The 21541-nt window shown below is 35.2% G+C and overlaps 1 protein-coding gene across 5 annotated transcripts in view; it reads left to right on the forward strand.

Annotated features, from left to right (window-relative positions):
- Positions 1-21541, forward strand: part of CWF19L2 (CWF19 like cell cycle control factor 2) — a 140355-nt gene that overhangs the window by 61590 nt on the left and 57224 nt on the right. For all 5 annotated transcript variants that reach the window (XM_061440191.1, XM_061440194.1, XM_061440193.1 and 2 more), the window contains 2 exons: positions 5056-5152; positions 6932-7024. In XM_061440191.1, the coding sequence (XP_061296175.1) occupies positions 5056-5152; positions 6932-7024 (190 nt within the window). The remainder of the gene's footprint in view (positions 1-5055; positions 5153-6931; positions 7025-21541) is intronic.

A 21541-nucleotide genomic window follows, 5' to 3' on the forward strand; every position in this document is an offset into this window, starting at 1 on the left:
AACTTGAATATGTTTATATATTAGTGGAAAAGACAGTATCAAGTTTGAAAGAAGCTTAAAATATAGAATGATGATAGATGGGATAATTCAGCAGGAATTCAAAGTTAGTGTATATGTATGTATGATACAGTGTACTCATGCAGGTAGGATTATCCTGAGTGCAAATGTTAAAGAAGAGGAAAGTGTGGCTGTGGATGTGGGTGATGGGAGGTAACTGTAGGAATTGCTTTTGGGGGAGGGAGTATAGTAGTTGTGGGTCTCGGGCTTGCCCTCAGGGCATGTGGAATCTTCCTGGACCAGGGATCAAACCTGTGTCCCCTGCATTGGCTGGTGATTTCCTAACCACTGAAGCACCAGAGAAGTCTCCAGTTTTTCTTCTAAAGTCTAGTCCCTCTGATATGTGTTTTGCTACTTCTTTTGATTTCCATGCCTTCAGCTTTAGTCTGTATGTGCCTCTGGGTCTGAAGTGGGTCTCCTGAAGACAGGATATATACAGTTCTGGTTTCTCTATCCATCCAGCCAGTCTGTGTCCAGCAAATGGAACCTTCCATTGTACACAGGCTCCAGATTATGCAGGTTCAGTAGCTTCAGTGCATTGCCCCACAGCGTGTGGGATCTTAGTTTCCTGAGCGGGGACTGAATCCACATCCCCTGCATTGCAAGGTGTATTCTTAATCACTGCACCGCCAGGGAAGTCCCAGCAGCATACATCTTTAGCTTATCTACCCTCAAGTGGTATTATGCCACTCTTGTAAGAACTTCATAGTAGTTTATTTACATTTCTCCCCATCCTGTCCTTTCTGTTAGTGTTTTCATACAGTTTACTTATACTTGTTATAAACTCTTGTTACTATTTTTCTTTAAATAGTTATCTTAAAGAGACTTAAGTAATAAGAAACAAGTATATATTTACCCTTGTAGTCATCATTTCTGTTGCTCTTCCTTCCTTTGAGTTGATCCATATTTCAGTCTAGTATAATTTTTCTTCTATCTGAAGGCTTTTCTTTAACATTCTTTCAGCTTTTTATGTCTCTTCATTTCACCTTTTTTTTTTTACATTTTAAAATTTATTTTAATTGATGCATAATTATAATATTGTGGTTTTTGCCATACATTAATATGAGTCAGCCATAGGTATACATGTGTCCCCTCCTTCTGAACCCCCTGCCCACCTCCCTCCCCACCCGATCCCTCCAGGTTGTCCCAGAGCACGAGCTTTGGGTGCCCTGCTTCATACATAATATGCGCACTGTTGTTTCTTTTACATATGGTAATGTATATGTTTCAGTGCTGTTCTCTCAAATCATCGCACCATCTCCTTCTCCCACTGAGTCCAAAAGTCTGTTCTTTTTTTGTGTGTGTGTAATTATTTTATTTTTATTCATTTATTTTTTTTTTAATTTAATTTTATTTTTTAACTTTACAATATTGTATTGGTTTTGCCAAATATCGAAATGAATCCGCCACAGGTATACATGTGTTCCCCATCCTGAACCCTCCTCCCTCCTCCTTCCCCATACCATCCCTTTGGGTCATCCCAGTGCACCAGCCCCAAGCATCCAGTATCATGCATCGAACCTGGACTGGTGACTCGTTTCATATATGATAAATATATGATATTATGCATATTTCAGTGCCATTCTCCCAAATCATCCCACCCTCTCCCTCTCCCACAGAGTCCAAAAGACTGTTCTTTATATCTGTGTCTCATTTGCTGTCCTGTACGTAGAATTATTGGTACCATCTTTCTAGATTCCATATACATGCATTAATATATGGTATTTGTCTTTCTCTCTCTGACTTCACTCTAAACAGGCTCTAGGTTCATCCACCTCATTAGAACTGACTCAAATGCATTCCTTTTTATAGCTGAGTAGTAGTCCATTGTGTATATGGACCACAACTTCCTTATCCATTCATCTGCCGATGGACATCTAGGTTGCTTCCATGTCCTAACTATTGTAAATAGTGCTACAGTGAACTTTGGGGTACATGCATCTGTTTTAATTCTGATTTCCTCAGAGTATATGCCCAAGAATGAGATTGCTGGGTTGTATGATATTTTTATTTCTAGTTTTGAAAGGAATCTCCATACTCTTCTCCATAGTGGTTATATAAGTTTGCATCAGTGTAAGAGGGTTCCCTTTTTGCAACACCCTCTCCAGCATTTACTGTTTAGAATTTTTGATGATGACCATTCTGACCCATGTGAGATGATGCCTCATTGTGATTTTGATTTGCATTTCTCTAATAATGAGTGATGTTGAGCATCTTTTCTTGTGTTTATTAGCCATCTGTATGTCTTCTGGAGAAGGCAATGGCACCCCACTCCAATACTCTTGCCTGGAAAATCCCATGGACGGAGGGGCCTGGTAGGCTGCAGTCCATGGGGTCGCTAAGAGTCGGACAGGACTGAGTGACTTCACTTTCACTTTTCACTTTCATGCATTGGAGAAGGAAATGGCACCCCACTCCAGTGTTCTTGCCTGGAGAATCCCACGGATGGGGGAGCCTGATGGGCTGCCGTCTATGGAGAAATGTCTGTTTAGGTCTTTTGCTCACCTTTTGATTAAGTTGTTCATTTTTCTTGTATTGAGCTTCATGAACTGTTTGTATATTTTGGAGATTAATCCTTTGTCAGTTGTTTTGTTTGCTATTGTTTTCTCCCATTCTGAGGGCTGTCTTTTCACCTTGTTTATAGTTTCCTTAGTTGTGCAAATGCTTTTATGTTTAATTAGATCCCATTTGTTGATTTTTGTTTTTATTTCCATTATTCTGAAGTGAAAAAGATACTTTGACTTGATATAGAATTCTAGGTTGACAATTTGAAGCACTTTAAAAATATTGTTACTCTCTTCTTGCTTACGTTGTTTCTGATGAGAAATCTGCTCTTCCTTTTTTTCTCTGTGCATAAATGTCTTTTTTCCCCCCTATGGCTGCTATAAATTGTTCTTCGTTATTAGTTTTGAGCAGTTTGATTATGATATGCCTTGATGTGGTTTTCTGGTTTGGTTTTTGTACTAGGAATTCTCTAAGCTCCTTGGATTTTTAGTTTTCACTAACTTTAGTAAACTTTGACCTTTGTTTCTTCTGCCTCCCATTTATTTCAGGGACTCCAGTAATATGAATGATAGGCTATTTATGGTTGTCCTATACGTCTCCATTGTTCTTTTCTGTTCTGAAATTCTTTTTTTCTGTGTGTTTCATTTTATATAGAAGTTAGGCATTGGAAACTAGTGTTTCAATTAAATTTTTTTCTTTTGCAGTCTAATCTCTATTAATCCTATTCAGTGTAGTTTTTATTTTGACCATGGTAATTTTCACTTGTAGAATTTAAATTCTAATCTTTTTTATGTCTGAGTTGTCTCTTACTTTTCAACCATGTGGAATAAATTTATGTTAACTTTCAATGTCCTTGTCTTCTGTTTGTTAAATCTGTGTCAGTGCTTTGATTGATAGCTTTTTCTCCTAATTAAGGGTTTTATTTTTTTTCTAGTTTGCATGTCTGACAGTCTTTAATTGGATACTAGATAATGAGAATTTTATTTTGTTCCATGGTAGATATTTTTGCGTTCATGTAAGTATTCTTGAGTTTTGTTTTGGGAGACAGTTAACTGAATTGGAAACTGGTCCTTTTGATTCCTGTTGATATATGGCAGAAGCCAACACAATATTGTAAAGCAGTTATCCTCCAATTAAAAATAAATTTAAATTAAAAAAGGAGTTTTACTTTTTCAGTTCTAGATATATTTGTATTCCTGGAAGTATTCTTTAATTTTGTTTTGGGACAAGGTTAAATTAATTTAAAACTGGTCCTTTGGACTCTTGCCCTTAATATTTGTTAGGTGGACCCAGAGCAGCATTTAGTCTAGGGTTTATTTCCCATTCATGAAAAAGGACCTTTAATACTCTACCCACTGCTTTCATAATTATGAATTTTCCTAGTTTGGCTATTGGGACCTATTCCTATTACCAGGAATGCTGAATGCTGTTCCTCTAATTCTTTGAGATGTTATTTTCACGACTACAGGTAGTTTCTGATTATTACTCAAGGGGAACTCTCTATACTTCTCTGGAATTCTTTCACTGTGCAGCTCTCCCCTCTTTAGCTGCCTTGGACTCTTAGCTATTTCTCTTTCATTGAGGAGTCCTTCATGCTCTGCGTAGGTTCACCCTCCTTGTATTGTAGTCTCGAATCTTTCTTGTGGCAGTAAGGCAAAGTTTGTTAGGAGAACTTTGTATATGCCAGGAATCTGACCTGGGCAAGAAATTTATCTTTTCTTCTTTGAGGCTTGCACACTATAGGTTCGATACATCATCTTAGCTGTAAATTAGATTTATGTTGTCTAATTGTGGGTTGTCATTGCAAAAGAGCACGTGGTCACTATTTTTATTCTTCAAATATAGGTAAATGTAATTTTCTGATTATAGTTTCTTAGATTATCAGTAAGTTATCCATTGAATAAGAAGAATTTCTCTAGATGTGTAGAATTATGACCTGATTATAGTGTTAATTTTTGTTTCTTTTTTTAGAATAAGTATGGGAATATTAGGGGCTTCCCTAATAGCTCAGTTGGTAAAGAATCTGCCTGCAGTATGAGAGATCTGGGTTCATCCCTGGGTTGGGAAGATCCCCTGGAGAAGGGAAAGGCTATCCATTCCAGTGTTCTGGCCTGGAGAATTCCACGGTCTGTATAGTCCATGGGATCCCAAAGATTTGGACACAACTGAGTGACTTCTACTTCACTTCACAGGAATATTAAGTTATGATGAATATTACTTTTATTATTTTTCTCACTGCTACTGGGTCTTTGGTCAGGTATAGGTCTTTGGTCACTGCCATTGGCCATGATGGCATTGTAACACAGTATCTTTAAGTAGTGATTTTTAGGGAAGCATTGAGGCTTTTATATTTATTATTTCTGTTTGTGTTGATTGCTTTGTGAAGGTCATTTGAAATAACATTTGAATCTTGGTGTTGTTATTTACAACAGCTTACTTGTTGTTAATATGTACTTATATTTCATATACTCTTTGTCTGTCCTGTTCAAACAGAAGTAGTCCAGGGGATGAGTCTATCCACGTCTTGAGTGTTGATGAGAAGAACAAGTTAGGAGCCAAAATTATCAAGGCAGAGATGATGGGAAATATGGTAAGGCTTATATTTTGTTCTTTTGGAGAATAATTACTAAATATTTAACTTCTTACAAGTAATTTTGGCAGTTCCTAAGCTATGGGGATGTAGCATCTTTTGACAATAATGCTGCTTATTTATTCTTTGAAGAGAGTTCTGAGCACTCTTAAGAACAGTATTGTCTACTTCTAAGTAAACTAATTAGTCAAATTTTTGAAATTTATGATTTTAGGGAACTAAGTGCTTTTAAATTTTCTTTTTAAGTTGGATATTTGCTTTATTCTTCTTTTTATAACTTAACATATTTGAGGGAAATACAGAAATGTCACTGTCTTCCTTCACTTTTCAGTCATATTTTATTAATAATGTGTTACTTTCTTAAATTCCCTTACTTAGGAACTTTAAAATTGAGCTACTAAAAAGAATGGTTAATTAATTTTTTCAAAATTTTAGGCAACATGTTTGTGCCTGACTGGGTTACATGCTTTGTGTAGCTCACTTAATTCCCATGATAATGTTGTGATTTGAGACTTAACCTGAGAATTGAATAAAAATGAAATTATTTGGTAAGAGTGGCATCTATCTATTTATTATTATCACATTTCTCTTATACAAATACATGTTACACTGCACATGGCAGAATGGCAAAGTCAGACAGCTTTCTGTGTCCTGAAAAAATTGATTCTTTTGTGGTCATATGTATATAAACATCTCAAATCCAAATAAAAGTCATCTTAAGTAGTCTTCTGTTTTGTTGCACTATCTATGTGACACTCTGTAGTAGAACAAAAAGTGAACAAACCTGATACTTCTATTTTTATCAGTGTGTATCTCTAATAAAAATCATATCTTGCATATGCTGCACTCTCTCTGAATCTGATCCTTAATGACACTTAAGCTCAACCCAGAAATTAGTAAGTGAGACAGACCACCACTAACAGCAAGAAAATAACATTTGTGTTTTGAAAGCACAAATAAATTGGTTAAAATAGTGAAAGGAAAGTAACCATGTTAGGAGATTAACATATGTTAAAAAAGTGTTCTGTGTTCATGGAACCACTGCAGTGGAGAAAACTGTCTTTGCTTGTCATAGTATTCTATTCATTTAATTTATTTCATTGTGATTTATTGTTTTATATGTTAGTATTTTTTATACTAACATATGGATTTTATACTAACATATAGATTTTATAGATTTTATACTAACATATAGATTTTATAGATTTCCTAGAATAAAAATGAAATGCATTCAGTTTTTATATAAGTTACCTATCAACAGTAAATAAGGTATTATTTTAAATACTATGATGGCTTTCTTTTTATAAATAACTGAAATTCTGAGCATTGGAAGTTTATAGTATCTAAGGAATTATAAAAATTCCCTTCTTAAGGATATGTATTTCTTTTATCTTCTCTAAAATATATGTCCTTGTAATTATTTACTACCAAAATATAAACAATTTCCATGAATATTTGAGAATTTTGTAACACAGATGAATTCATTAAAAAGTAATGCATTAGACTCAGTGGGTAAAGAATCCACCTGCCAATGCAAGAGATGCAGCTTTGTTCCCTGGTCCGGGGATGATCCCCTGTAGAAGAAAATGGTAACCCACTCCAGTATTCTTGCCTGGAGAACCCCATGGACAGAGAGCCTGCCGGGCTACAGTCCAGGGAGTCACAGAGTTGGGCATGACTCAATGACTGAACATCATCATCATCATATGAATTTGAAATATTCTACAAATGAATTAAACTATATATCACACCTGTTTTTCTTATCTTTTCTATTTGAAGGAATTAGCTGAACAACTTAAAGCCCAACTTGATAAGGCAAATAAATTCCAAGACACTGTAACACAGACGTCATCAAAAAAATCTAGGGTGGAGGTAAGTAATAACAGTTTGATTATAGGTAGCCAATTACTTTGTGTAATATTTGTGCTTGGCAGTGGTACTATTTAATGTTAAATGTGTCTGTATCTCTTACTGATGTGTTTGTATATGTTTATGATTGTTTGCTTGTTTTTAATATTTATTTTCATATGTATTCTCTTATCTTATACCATTGTGTCCTGATGGACAAAAGCCTATGTCTAGGGTCAAGGGGGCCTGGTTTTATTCTAGGCTCTGCCATTTACTGACTGACCTAGCACAAGTCAAACTGGTCATTAACTTCTTTCTGTCCAGAATGAGACACTTGAATTTGGTATCCCTCTCATGTAAAATATTTTGTTCTAGGATTCGTTTGCCTATCTATTGGTCAGTAAAACAGATAAAAAACATCTGTCTTTGCAGAGTATTATTTGAACAGGAAGAGAAAGATAATAAACTGATAAAGATAATAAACTATACAGCATAGTAGAAAGTTACATATCCTAAGCAGGGTAGAGGGAATCTTGAATGTCAGGTATGCTGTATGTTTATGTGTGTGTGTCTTGGGGTGCATAGGCTAATTCTCATTAGAAAAGTGATGATGAAGCAAGGACTTGAAGTAAGTTAAACAGTGATCTCTATGTATCTGAGTGAAGAGCACTGTGGACATAAGGAACAGAAGATTGGATGTGTGTCCAGTATTTAGACAAAATAGCAAGGAGACCAGTGTTGCTGGAGTGAAATGAGTGAAAGAGAAGAAAGTGGAAGATCCAGATTAGAGAGTCTGTGGGAGGCCAGATCATGTTAAGCTTAAAAGTTAAGGAAGTAGGTTTTTATTCTGGGTGAGAAGTAAAGCTGTTTCAGATTTTTGAGCAGAAAATGTATTTTGACAGAACCATCCTGGCTTTTTTGTTAAGATTAGATTGAAGGAGAATAGGGCAAACATGGGGTCTAGTTAAGCTTTTGCATTAATACACATAGGAAAGAACAGTGAACTTGACTAAGATAGTAGCTGAAGAATGTTTGAAGTAATTAGATTTTTTATATGCATAAATGTTTTCCGTGTATATTTTGAAGGAGAGCTGACTTGATTATTGTGATGGTTTAGATGAGAGAGGAATATGAATTAGTGTTGAGAATCTTTGTATCCATAGTCATCAAAGGTATTTTCTGTTTTGGCAGTGTCTTTGTCTGGTTTTGATGATCAGGGTGATGGTGGCTTTATGGAATGAATTTAGGAATGTTTCTTCCTCTTCAATCTTTTTGAAGTGTTTGAGAAGGATCACTGTAAGCTCTCATTTGTGTATCTGGCAGAATTTCGCAGTGAAACCATCTGGTCCTGGACTTGTTTTTTGCAGGAAGGATTTTTATTTTTACAGATTTGATTTCAGTTCTAGTGAAATTCATCAGTCTTTTCCAAATTATCTACTACTTTTTTGTTCAGTTTTGGTAGGCTGTGTGTTTCTAGAAACTTGTCCAATTCTTCTAGGTTGTACACTTTGTTGGCATGTAATTGTTCATAATATTTTCTTTTGGTACTTTTGTATTCTGCAATATTGGTTGCTATTTCTCCCATTTTATTTCTTATTATTTGCGGGGGGGGGTCCTCTCTTTTCTTAAAGTTCTTGGTCAGAGATTTGTTGATTTTGTTTATTCTTTAAAAGAACCAGCTCTGGGTTTTATTGATATTTTTCTATTTTTTAAAACATCCTTTATTTATTTATTCTCTGACCTTTATTGTTTCCTTCCTTATCCTATCTTTAGGTTTTGTTTGTTTGTTGTGTAATTCTTTTAGGTGGCAAGTTGCGTTCCTTATTTGTGATTTTTCTTGTTTTTTGAGAAAGTCTTGTATTGCTGTGAACTTCTCTGTGCTTTGGCTGCATCCCATAGATTTTCTATGGTTGTGTTTTCATTGTCATTTATCTCAAGATATTTTTTAACTTCCTCTTGATTTCATCATGACCCTTAGTTTTTAAGTAGTATGTTGTTTAGTCTCCATATTGTTTTTTTCCTAGTTTCTCACTCAGTATTTGATTTCTAGTTTCATGCAATTGTGGTCAGAAAAGATGCTTGAAATAATTATTATACTCAAATTTCTTGAGGATTATATTGTGTCTTAGTTTATAGTGAATTCAAAAAGAATTTGTATTTTTTGTTTGTTTGTTTTTATATAGAGTCCTGAAAACATAAATGACGTTTAAGTGTTCTATTGTATCATTTAGAATCTCTGTTGCCTTATCATTTTTCTGTTTGGAAGATCTGTCCATTAATAGGAGTTCTGTATTAAGTCTCATACTATTTTTGTATTCCCATCATTTTCTCTCTTTATGTCTGTTAGTATGTTTATTACTTTAGGTGTTCCTATATTGGTTGCACATATGTTAATGAGTGTAAAGTCCTCTTCTTTTATAGATCCTTTTATTATTATATGGGCTTCCCTTGTGGCTCAGTTGGTAAAGAACCTGCCTGCAGTGCAGGAGACTTGGGTTCGATCCCTGGGTTGGGAAGATCCCCTGGAGAAGGGAAAGGCTACCCACTCTAGTAGGGGTCGCAAAGAGTGGGCATGACTGAGCGACTTTCACTTTCACTTTATTATTATATAGGGTTCTTCTTAATCTCTCTTTATATCCATTGCTTTAAAGTCTATTTTGTTTGAGAAGAGTATTGGTACCCTGATTTCTTGCAGTTATGTTTGCATGAGCTGTCATTCTCCAACCCATCATATTCCATCTATGTGTGTCTTTTGCCCTAAAGTTGGTTTTCTGCAGGTAGTTTATTGTAGGCTCTTCTTTTATCATCTAGTCAGCCTTTCTGTGTCTTTTTTTTAATCTTTTTTATTGAAGGATAATTGCTTTACAGAATTTTGTTGTTTTCTGTCAAACCTCAACATGAATCAGCCATAGGTATACATATATCCCCTCCCTTTTGAAACTCCCTCCCATCTCACTCCCCATCCTACCCTCTAGGTTGAAACAGAACCCCTGTTTGCATTTCCTGAGCCACATGGCAAATTCCCATTGGTTATCTATTTTACATATAAGTTTGCATGTTACTCTTTCCATACATCTCACCCTCCCCTCCCCTCTCCCCATGTGCATAGTTTGTTCTCTATGTTTGTTTCTCCCTTGCTGCCCTGTAAATAAATTCTTCAGTACCATATTTCTAGATTCCATATATATGCGTTAGAATATGATATTTATCCTTCTCTTTTAGATTCACTTCACTCTGTATAGTAGGTTCTAGGTTCATCCACCTCATCAGAACTGACTCAAATCTGTTCCTTTTTATGGCTGAGTAATAGTCCATTGTGTACATGTACCAAACCTTTTTTTTTATTCATTCATCTGTTGATGGACATCTAGGTTGCTTCCATGTCCTAGCTATAGTAAATAGTGCTGCAGTGAACAATGGGATACATGAGTCTTTTTCAATTTTGGTTTCCTCAGGGTATATGCCTAGGAGTGGGATTGCTGGGTCATATGATGATTTTATTCCTAGTTGTTTAAGGAATCTCCATACTGTCTTCCACTGTGGATGCCTCAATTTACATTCCCACCAACAGTGCAAGAGCGTTCCCTTTCTGCACACCCTCTCCAGCATTTATTGTTTGTAGACTTTTTGATGATGGCCATTCTGACCATTGTGAGGTAATATCTCACTGTGGTTTTAATTTACATTTCTCTAATAATGAACGATGTTGAACAGCTTTCCATGTGTTTGTTAGCCGTCTGTATGTTTTGGAGAAATGTCTGCTTAGGTCTTTTCCCCACTTTTTGATTGGGTTGTTTGTTTTTCTAGCATTGAGTTGTATGAGCTGCTTGTGTATTTTGGAAATTAATCCTTTGTCAATTGTTTCCTTTGCTATTATTTTCTCCCATTCTGAGGGTTTTTTTTTTTTTTTTTTTTTCCCACCTTGCTTATAGTTGCCTTTGTTGTACAAAAGCTTTTAAGTTTATTTACTTTTGTTTTTATTGCCATTACTCTGGGAGGTGGGTCCTAGAGGATCTTGCTTTGATTTATGTCATCAAGTGTTCTGCCTAATTTTCCTCCAAGAGTTTCATAGTTTCTGGTCTTAGATTTAGGTCTTTAATCCATTTTGAATTTATCTTTGTGTATGGTGTTAGGAAGTGTTCTAATTTCATCCTTTTACATAGAGCTGTGCAGTTTTCCTAGCACCATTTGTTGAAGAGGCTGTCTTTGCCCCATTGTATATTCTTGCCTCCTTTGTCAAAATAAGGTACCCATAGGTGTAAGGGTTTATTTCTGGGCTTTCCATCTTGTTCCATTGGTCTATATTTTGGTGCCAGTACCATACTGTTTTGATGACTGTAGCTTTGTAGTATAATCTGAAGTCAGGAAGGTTGATTCCTCCATCTCCATTCTTCTTTCTCAAGACTGCTTTGGCTATTTGGGGTCTTCTGTGTTTCCATTTGAATTATGAAATTTTTTGTTCTAGTTCTGTGAAAAATGTCATTGGTAATTTGATAGGGATCACATTGAATCTGTAGATTGCATTTGGTAGTATAGTCATTTTCAGAATATTGATTCTTCCTACCAGAAACATGGAATATCTCTCTATCTGTTTGTGTCATCTTTGATTTCTTTCATCAGTATCTTATAATTTTCTGTGTACAGTTCTTTTGTCTCCTTAGGTAAGTTTATTCCTAGATGTTTAATTCTTTTTGTTGCAGTGGTGAATGGGATTGATTCTTTAATTTCTCTTTCTGATTTTTCATTGTTAGTATATAGAAATGCAAGTGATTTCTGTGTATTGATTTTGTATCCTGCAGCTTTGCTAAATTCACTGATTAGCTCTAATAATTGTTTGATAACTATCTTTATCTCTAGTAATTTTCTAATACTATCTTTAGGGTTCTCTATGTACAGTATCATGTCATGTATAAACAGTGAGAGCTTTACTTCTACTTTTCTGATCTTGATTCGTTTTATTTCTTTTTCTTCTCTGATTGCTATAGCTAGGACTTCCAAAACTGTGTTGAATAATAGTGGTGGAAGTGGATACCCTTGTCTTGTTCCTGATCTTATGGGGAATGCTTTCAGTTTTTCACCATTAAGAATAATGTTTATATGGCCTTAATTATATTGAGATAGGTTCCTTCTATGCCCATTTTTTAAGTAGTTTTAATTATAAATGTGTGTTGAATTTTGTCAAAGTCTTTTGCTGCATCTATTGAGATTATCATATGGTTTTTATCTTTAAATTTGTTAATATGGTGTATCACGTTAATTGATTTGCATATATTGAAGAATCCTTGCATCCCTGGAATAAACCCAAGTTGATCATGGTTAATGAGCTTTTTGATGTGTTGTTGAATTCCTTTTGATAAAATTTTGTTGAGGATTTTTGCATCTATGTTCATCAGTGATACTGGCCTGTAGTTTTCTTTTTTTGTGTTGTCTGGTTTCAGGGTGATGGTGCCCTAGTAGAATGAGTTTGTATGTGTTCCTTCCTCTGCAGTTTTTTGAAAGAATTTTAGAAATCCTTCTAATGCCTATCCAGGCATTAGCTCTTCTCTACATGTTTGATAGAATTCTCCTGTGAAGCTGTTTGGTCCTGGGCTTTTGTTTTTTGGGAGATTTTTTGGTTACAGCTTCGATTTCAGTGCTTGTAATTGGATTGTTCATAATTTCTATCTCTTCCTGATGCAGTCTTGGGAGGTTGAACTTTTCTAAGAATCTGTCCATTTCTTCCAGGTTATCTATTTTATTGCCATATAGTTGGTCATAATAGTCTCATAATCCTTTGTATTTCTGCATTTTCTGTTGTAACCTTTCCTTTTTCATTTCTAATTTTGTTGATTTTATTCTTCTCTCTTATTTTCTTGATCAATCTGGTTAAAGGTTTGTCAGTTTTGTTTATCTTCTCCAAGAACCAGTTTTTAGTTTTATTAATCTTTAGTGTTGTTTCTTTCATTTCTTTTTCATTTATTTCTGCTTGGATCTTTATAATTTCTTTCCTCTGCTAATTATGAGTATTTTTGATTCTTTTCCCAGTTGTTTTAGGTGTAAAGTTAGGTTGTCCATTCAATGTTTTTCTTGTTTCTTGAGGTAGGATTGTATTGCTATAAACTACCCCTTACAACTGCTTTTGCTGCATCTCATAGGTTTTGAGTTGTCATGTTTTCATTGTCATTTGTTTCTAGGAATTTTTTTATTTCCCTTTTGATTTCTTCAATAACCTGTTGGTTATTTAGAAACATATTTAATCTCCATGTGTTGTGTTTTTTACAGTTCTTTTCTTGTAGTGGATATCTAGTCTCATAGCATTGTGGTCAGAAAAGATGCTTGATACGATTTCAATTTTCTTAAGTTTACTCAGGTTTGATTTGTGACCCAAGATGTGGGTCTATCCTGGAGAATGTTCTCTGTGCACTTGAGAAGAAGGTGTATTCTTCTGCATCTGGATAGAATGTCTTGAACATATCCATGAGATCCATCTCATCTAATGTGTCAATTAAGACTTGTATTTCCTTATTAATTTTGTTTGATGAAATATCCATTGTTGTGAATGGGGTGTTAAAATCTACTATTATTGTGTTACTGTCAATTTCTCCTTTTATGCCTGTTAGTGTTTGTTTTATGTAGAGGTGTTCCTATCTTGGAAGCATAGGTATTTACAATTATATCTTCCTCTTGGATTGATCCCTTGATCATTATGTAGTGTCCTTTCTTATCTCTTGTAACATTCTTTAAGGTCTACTTTGTCTGATATGAGGATTGCTACTCTAACTTTCTTTTGCTTTCCATTTGCATGGAATGTATTTTTCCATCCTCTCAGTTTCAGTCCCTATGTCTCCTTGGGTCTGAAGTGGGTTTCTTGTAGATAGCATATATATGGGTCTTGTTTTTGTATCCATTCAGCCAGTCTGTGTCTTTTGGTTGGAACATTTAATCTGTTTACATTTAAAGTAATCATTGATGTATATGTTCCTATTGCCATTTTATTCATTGTTTGGGATTGATTTTGTAAATCTTTTTCTTCTCTTGCATTTCTTGACTATATAAGTCCCTTTCACATTTGTAGTAAAGCTGGTTTAGAGGTACTGAATTCTCTTAACTTTTGCTTGTTTGAAAAGTTTTTGATTTCTCCATCAGTTTAGAATGAGATACTTGGTTTTACTCTGGTACAGTAATCTTGGTTGTAGATTTTTCCCTTTCAGTACTTTACATATATTCTGCCATTTCCTTCTGGCTTGAAGAGTTTCTGCTGAAAGATCAGCTGGTAAATGTCTGGGGTTTACCTTGTATATTACTTGTTGCTTTTCTACTGCTGCTTTTAATATTCTTTCTTTGTGTTTAATCTTTTTAGTTTGATTAGTATGTGTCTTAGTGTGTTTCTCCTTTGGTTTATCCTGTATGGGACTCTTTGTGCCTCTTGGACTTGATTGACTGTTTCCTTTTCCATGTTGGGGAAATGTTCATCTATAATCTCTTCAAAAATTTTCTCATACCCTTTCTTTTTCTCTTCTTCTGAGACCCATATATTTTGAATGTTGGTGCATTTGATACTGTCCCAGAATTCTCTGAGACTATCCTCAGTTCTTTTCGTTCTTTTTACTTTTTCTGCTCTTCAGAAGTTATTTCCATGATTTTATCTTCCAGCTCACTGATTTGTTCTTCTGCTTCAGGTATTCTGTTTTAGATTCCTTCTGCTGCTGCTGCTAAGTCGCTTCAGTCGTGTCCGACTCTGTGTGACCCCATAGACGGCAGCCCACTAGGCTCCTCTGTCCTTGGGATTTTCCAGGCAAGAATACTGGAGTGGGTTGCCATTTCCTTCTCCAATGCATGAAAGTGAAAAGTGAAAGTGAAGTCGCTCAGTCATGCCCGACTCTTAGCGACCCCATGGACTGCAGCCTACCAGGCTCCTCGGTCCATGGGATTTTCCAGGCAAGAGTACTGGAGTAGGTTGCCATTGCCTTCTCCATTAATTCCTTCTAGAGTATTTTTAATTTCAGTACATGTGTTGTTTGTCTCTATATGGTTATTCTTTAATTCTTCTGGGTCTTTGTTAATTGATTCTTGCATTTTTTCCTTTCTGTTTTTAAGAATTTTTATCATCTTTTCTATCATTATACTGAATCCTTTTTCAGGTAGTTTGTGTATTTCCTGTTCATTTATTTGGACTTCTGTGTTTCTAGTTTGTTCCTTCATTTGTGCAGTATTTCTCTGCCTTTTCATTATTTTTTTAAAGCTTATTGTGTTTGAGGTCTTCTTTCCCCAGTCTTCAAGGTTGAATTATTTCTTCCTTTTGGTTTCTGCCCTCCTAAGGTTGGTCCAGTGGTTTGTGTAAGCTTCATATAGGGTGAGATTTGTGCTGAATTTTTTTTTTTTTTTTTTTGCTTTTTCCTCTGATGGGCAAGGCTGAGTGAGGTGGTAATCCTGTCTACTGATGATTAGGTTTGTTTTTTTTTGTTTGTTTGTTGTTTGGGTGAGGCATCTTGCACAGGGTGGTTGGAAGATGCCCGTTCTTGTATTCAAGTGGTTTCATTTGTGGAAGTTCTAACTATTTGGTACTTCCTAGGGTTAGTTCTCTGGTAGTCTAGGGTCTTGGAGTTAGTGCTCCCACTCTAAAGGCTCAGGGCTTGATCTCTTAGCTAGAGGTCTTCTGGAATCTGAGACTGAGCCACATGAGTTTTTTGCCAAGTTTGTTTTTGTTGTCCTGGTTTCCAGCATGCTGGGCTTCTTGTCAATTCCACTGTGCTGGATTTCTTTTGTGTTTGGCTTCTATAGCATGAGCTTTTGTCAAATTTGGCTTCTGCCATGCTTGGTCTCTGCCTTGCAGGTGCTGAGCTGAGGTTATTTCAGCCAGGTTACATCCAGGTCACGGCACCAGATATATTAGGGGAGTGTATAATTTCTTCAGTTCTGTATTGCAGCAGCAAAGATTTGAAACAGCAGACCAGTGTTAACAGCTTGGTTACAGCTCAGAGAGCACACTGTTACTTTTTCAAGCATCAGAACCTTCTGGTTTAGTTTCTTTTTGCTGCTCGCATCTCTTCAGATTTTCCACTGTTGACTTATCACTGTGGAAATTCTGCCATCCCACTGCCTGAGCCCGCCCACCAGCCCACAGCACCTCCCCAGGGTTGCCAGGCCCACACATCTCTTTTTGAGATCTTGGGTCTTCTTTACTTTCATTACTCTAAATTTTTTTTCATATAAGTTTCTTGTCTCCCTTTATTTGGTTGTTCTAGTAGGTTTTTATTTTTGTCCTTCACCTACAAGGTTGAAGGTATCTGTAAGCTGAGATATTCTTTAAAATATGACACTATTAATTAATACTAGTTGATTAATAGTGGAAATACATAATATTGTGTGTGCATGTAAGATCGAAAATTTGGATGCATTTTTTTTCCCTTTCTGTTTCAACAGGGAAAGTAAATCTCTAGTAATGAAATTGAAAGTTTTTTAAATAATTAATTCTCTTTGGAGAGATAGACTGAAATGCAAATAATTTGCTTAGTCTTGTTTTGAATTGATTTTTAATGAAGTTGTTAGCTAGTATACTTTATGTCATTTTTTTATTAGGACCTTTTCAGGAAAATTCTGTTTTTATCATAGAATGCAATTGGGTGTATATTTAATAAAAGTTCATGGGAATAACTTCTTTTGAAGAGTAGAAGTGAAAATCATTTGAGGGCTGTTAATTGAAAGAATAGAAGTTACGTGGAATACCATTATGGTAGATAATTCAACAAGTTCATTCTGTCATTTAATTGCTTTCAAGATTTGGTAGGGTCTTTACTCTTTTTTTGTACCTTAAGCCTATATAGTCTTTGTCAGTATACTTCAGTTATGGTTTGAAGGGGACAAGATGTGGAATTTCAGTCTCCTTCTGCTATGATAGAATTGCCATTCTTTTTTTTTTAAATTTTTTATTGTAGCATAGTTGATTAACAATGTTTTGTTAGTTTCTAGTGTAGAGCAGACTGATTCAGTTTATACATATACATGTGTCAATTCTTTTTGAAATTCTTTTCTGATTTAGTTTATTACCGAGTATTTAACAGAGTTCCCTATGCTATACAGTAGTTCCTTGTTGATTATCTGTTTTAAAAATAGTGCATATATGTCAGTCCCAAGCTCCCAATCTATCCCTTCTGCCTGCTTTTCCCTACTGGTAACTGTAAGCTTGTTCTCTAAGTCTGTGAATCTGTTTCTGTTTTGTAAATAAATTTGTTGGTGCCCCGCCCCCCTTTTTTTTTTTTAGGATTCCACATATAAGCAGTATTACATGTATTGTTCTTTCAGTGTCTAACTTATTTCACTCAGTATGACATTCTCTAGGTCTATCTGTTTTGCTGCAAATTGCATTTTTTTTAAATTGCTAAGTGATGTTCTACTCTATATGTGTATCATATGGTCTTATCCATGCTTTTGTTGATGGACATTTAGGTTACTTCCATGTCTTTGCTTTGTAAATAGTGGTGCAGGGTATATTGGGGTACATGTGTCTTTTTGAATTATGGTTTTCTCAGGGTATATGCCCAGTAGTGGGATTGCTGGCTCATATGGTGATTCTGTTTTTGGTTTTTAGAGGAATCTCCATGCTTTTCTCCATAGTGGCTATATCAATTTACATTCCCACCAACAGTGCCTGCACTCTCTCCAGCTTTTACTGTTTGCAGATTTTTTGATAATAGCTATTTTGACTAGTGTAAGGTGACATCTCATTGTAGTTTTGATTTACATTTTTCTAGTAATTAGCTGTGTTCAGCATCTTTTCAAATGTGCCTCTTTACCATCTGTATGTCTTCTTTGGAGAAATGTCTGTTTAAGTCATCTACCCTTTTTTGATTTTGTTTGTGTGTGTGTTTTAATATTGAGCCACATGAGCTGTTTGTAAATTTTGGAGATTAATCCCTTACTGGTTTCATTGTTTGCAAATATTTTCTCCCATTCTATTGGTTGTCTTTTCATATTACTCTGGGAGACAGCCTCAGGAAGATAGTACTGTGATTTACTTTAAAGAGTGTTCTGCCTATGGTTTCCTCTAAGTCTTTTTATAGAATCTGGTCTTACATTTATGTTTTTAGTCGTGTTGAGTTTATTTTTGTGTATGGTGGTAAAGAATGTTCCAGTTTCCTTGTTTTACATGTAGCTGTTCTGTTTTCTTCGGAATATTTTTTGAAGAGAGCATCTTCCTTCCCTTATAGTCTTGCCCCCGTTGTAATAGATTAATTGGCCATAGGTGTGTGGGTTTATTTGTGGATTTTGTATCCTGTTCCATTGATCTGTATTTCTGTTTTTATGCCAGTACCATTTTTTGATGTCTGTAGCTTTGTAGTGTAGTCTGAAGTCAGGGATTCTGATTCCTCCAGCACCATTTTTCTTTCTCCAGATTCATTTTGCTTTTCAAGGTCTTTAGTGTTTCCATACAAATAATTTTCTCTTCTTTTTGTTCTAAAAAAATGCCATTGGTAATTTGGTAGGAATTGCATTCAATCTTTATAGATTGACTTATGCAGTATTGTCATTTTGACAGTATTGATTCTTTCAAACCAAGAATGTGGTATATCTTCTCATCTGTTTGTATAATCTTTGATTTCTTTGATCATTGTCTTGTTTTTGAACTGTACATCTATTGTCTCCTTAGGTTGCTTTATTCCTGCATGTTTGTTTCTTTTTCATGTGTTGATGAGATTGTTTCTTTAATTTCTCTTTCTGGTCTTTTGTTTTTAGTGTGTAGATGTATAACAAATTTCTGTGTTTTAATTTTGTATACTCTAACTTTACTGATCATTGATGAACTCTACAAGTTTTCTGGTAGCATCTTTAAGATTTTCTATGTATAGTACCATGTCATCTGCAAACAGTGGCAGTTTAATTTCTTCTTTTCCAATCTGGATTTCTTTCATTTCTTTTTCTTCTTCAATTTCGGTGGCTTGGATTTCCAAAACCATGTTGAATGAAAGTGGCAAAAGTGGACATCCTTGTCTTGTTACTCATCTCAGAGGAGATGCTTTCAGCTTTGCACTTGTAAGCGTAATGTTGGCTGTAGCTTTGTCATAATTGGCTTTTATTATATTCAGACATGTTTCATCCATGCCCACTTTCTGGAAGGTTTTCTTGTTTTTTAACATAAATGGGTGTTGAATTTTGTCAAAAGCTTTTTCTGTGCCTGTTGATATGTCTGTATGGTTTTTGTTCTTAAGTTTGTTGCTGTATCACTGATTAATGTGAAAATATTGAAAAATTTTTGTATCCCTGGGAGAAATCCCACTTGGTCATGGTGTATGACCCTTTTAATATTTTGTTGGATTGAGCTTGCTAGTATTTTGTTGAGGACTTTTGCGTCTATGTTAATCAGTGATATTGGCCCATAATTTTCTCCTTTTCTGTAGTCATCTGTGTTTCATTTTGGCATGATGGTTGTGGTGGCTTCATAGAATGACTTTGGGACTGTTCCTTTGCAGTTTTTCGAAATAGTTTTAGAAGAATGATGTTAACTCTTTTCTAAATGTAGATATTAACTCTTCTCTAAATGTTTGGTAGAATTTGCCTATGAAGCCATTTGTTGCTGAGTTTTGTTTGTTGGAAGATTTTTTATCATAATTTCAATTCATTACTTGTAATTAGTCTGTTCATATTTCCATTTGTACGATGGAAGAAGATTCTTGGGAGATTGTACCTTTCTAAGAATGTCTTCATTTCCTCTAGCTTGTCCATATTATTGACATCTAGTTGCTTGAGACAGTCTCTTATGAGCATTTTAATTTTTGTGGTACATTGTAACTTCTTCTTTTTTATTTCTAATTTTATTGATTTGAACCCACTCCTTCTTTTTCTTGATGCATCTGGCTAAAGATTTATCAATTTTGTTTTCAAAGAACCAGGTTTTAGTTTTATTGATCTTTAATTTTTTAAAATTTTCATTTCTGCTCTGATCTCTATTATTTCTTTCCTTCTACTAACTTTGAGTTTTGTTTGTTCCTCTTTTTCTGGTTGTTTTCATTGTAAGGTTAGGTTGTTTATTTGTGGTTTTTCCTTTTTCCTGCCGTAAGATTGTATTATCTTAAACTTCTCTCTTAGAATTTCTTTTCTCACATCCCACATATTTTGAATGGTTGAGCTTCATTTTCCTTTGTCTCTAGATATTTTTTATTTCCTGTTTTATTTCTTCATTGATCCATTGGTTGTTTAGCAACATATTGTTTAGCCTCCACGTATTTATGTTTTTTAGATTTTTTTTCTTGTGTTAATGTCCAATCTTATAGTGTTGTAAGAAAAGATGCTTGATACGATTTTAGTTTTGTTAAGTTTACTGAGGCTTGATTTGTGATCCATGATGTGATCTCTTCTGGGGCATGTTCTTATGCAATTGAGAAGAAAATATATTCTACTGCTTTTGGATGCAGTTCTCTATAAATACCAGTTAAGTCTATGCAGTGTAATCTGTCGTTTAAGGCTTGTATTTCTTTTTGATCTTCTGTCTGGATGATCTGTTAATTGAGGAAAGAGTTAAAGTTTCCTAGTATTGTTGTTTTATCAATTTCTTCTTTTATGACTGTTAGAATTTGTATTATTGGGGTGCTCCTACAGTAGGTACATGTATGTTTATATTGATCATTATGTAGTGTCCTTTCTTATCTCTTGTAACAGTCTGTAATTTAAAGTCTGTTTTGTCTGATATGAGTATTGCTACTCGAGCTTTCTTTTGATTACCATTTACATGGAATACCTGTTTCCATCTTCTTGCTTTCAGCTTGTATATGTTCCTAGATCTGAAGTAGGTCTTTGTAAACAGCATATATACTGATTTGTTTTTCAACCTGTCTTTGTTTTGGTTGGAGTATTTATCCCATTAACATTTAAGATAATTATTGATACATGTTTCCTGTTGTTATTGTTTTTCAGTCACTAAGTTGTGTCTGACTCTTGCAACCCCATGGACAGTATAGCACTCCAGGGACCTCTGTCCTCCACTGTCTCCCAGAGTTTGCTCAAATTCTTGTTCATTGAATTGGTGATGCTATCTAACAATCTCATCCTCAGCCACCACCTTCCTTTTTTACCTTCAATATTTTCCAGCATCAGAGTCTTTTCCAATGAGTCAACTCTTTGCATCAGGTGGCCAAAGTATTGGAGCCTCATGCTGTTGAAAATCTGAGCCATAACTGCCACCCCCTAACCCCCCTGTCCCTGGGAGACCCTCTAATATTAATAGGGACATCTGGTTCAGTCTCTTATGAGGTCACTGTTTCTTCTCCTCTGTCCTGGTATGCATGAGACCCCGAGTGCTCCCTTTAAAAGTGGAATTTCTGTTTCCCACAGTACTGTTAAATCATTGACGATTTGTCTTCAAAACAAAATTTCGTGGGGTCTCCTCCTCCCATTGCCAGACCTGCAGGCTGGGAAGCCTGATTAATGACTCAGGACTTTCACTCCTATTGGAGAACTTCAGTAGTATAATTTTTCTTACACTTTGTGGGTTGGCCCACCCAGCGGGTATGGGATTTGATTTTATTGCTTCTGCGCCCCTCGTTCCATCTCATTGTAGCTTCTTTGTCT

This window comes from Bos javanicus, chromosome 15 (assembly GCF_032452875.1).
Source record: "Bos javanicus breed banteng chromosome 15, ARS-OSU_banteng_1.0, whole genome shotgun sequence".
In the NCBI taxonomy this organism is placed as follows: domain Eukaryota; kingdom Metazoa; phylum Chordata; class Mammalia; order Artiodactyla; family Bovidae; genus Bos; species Bos javanicus.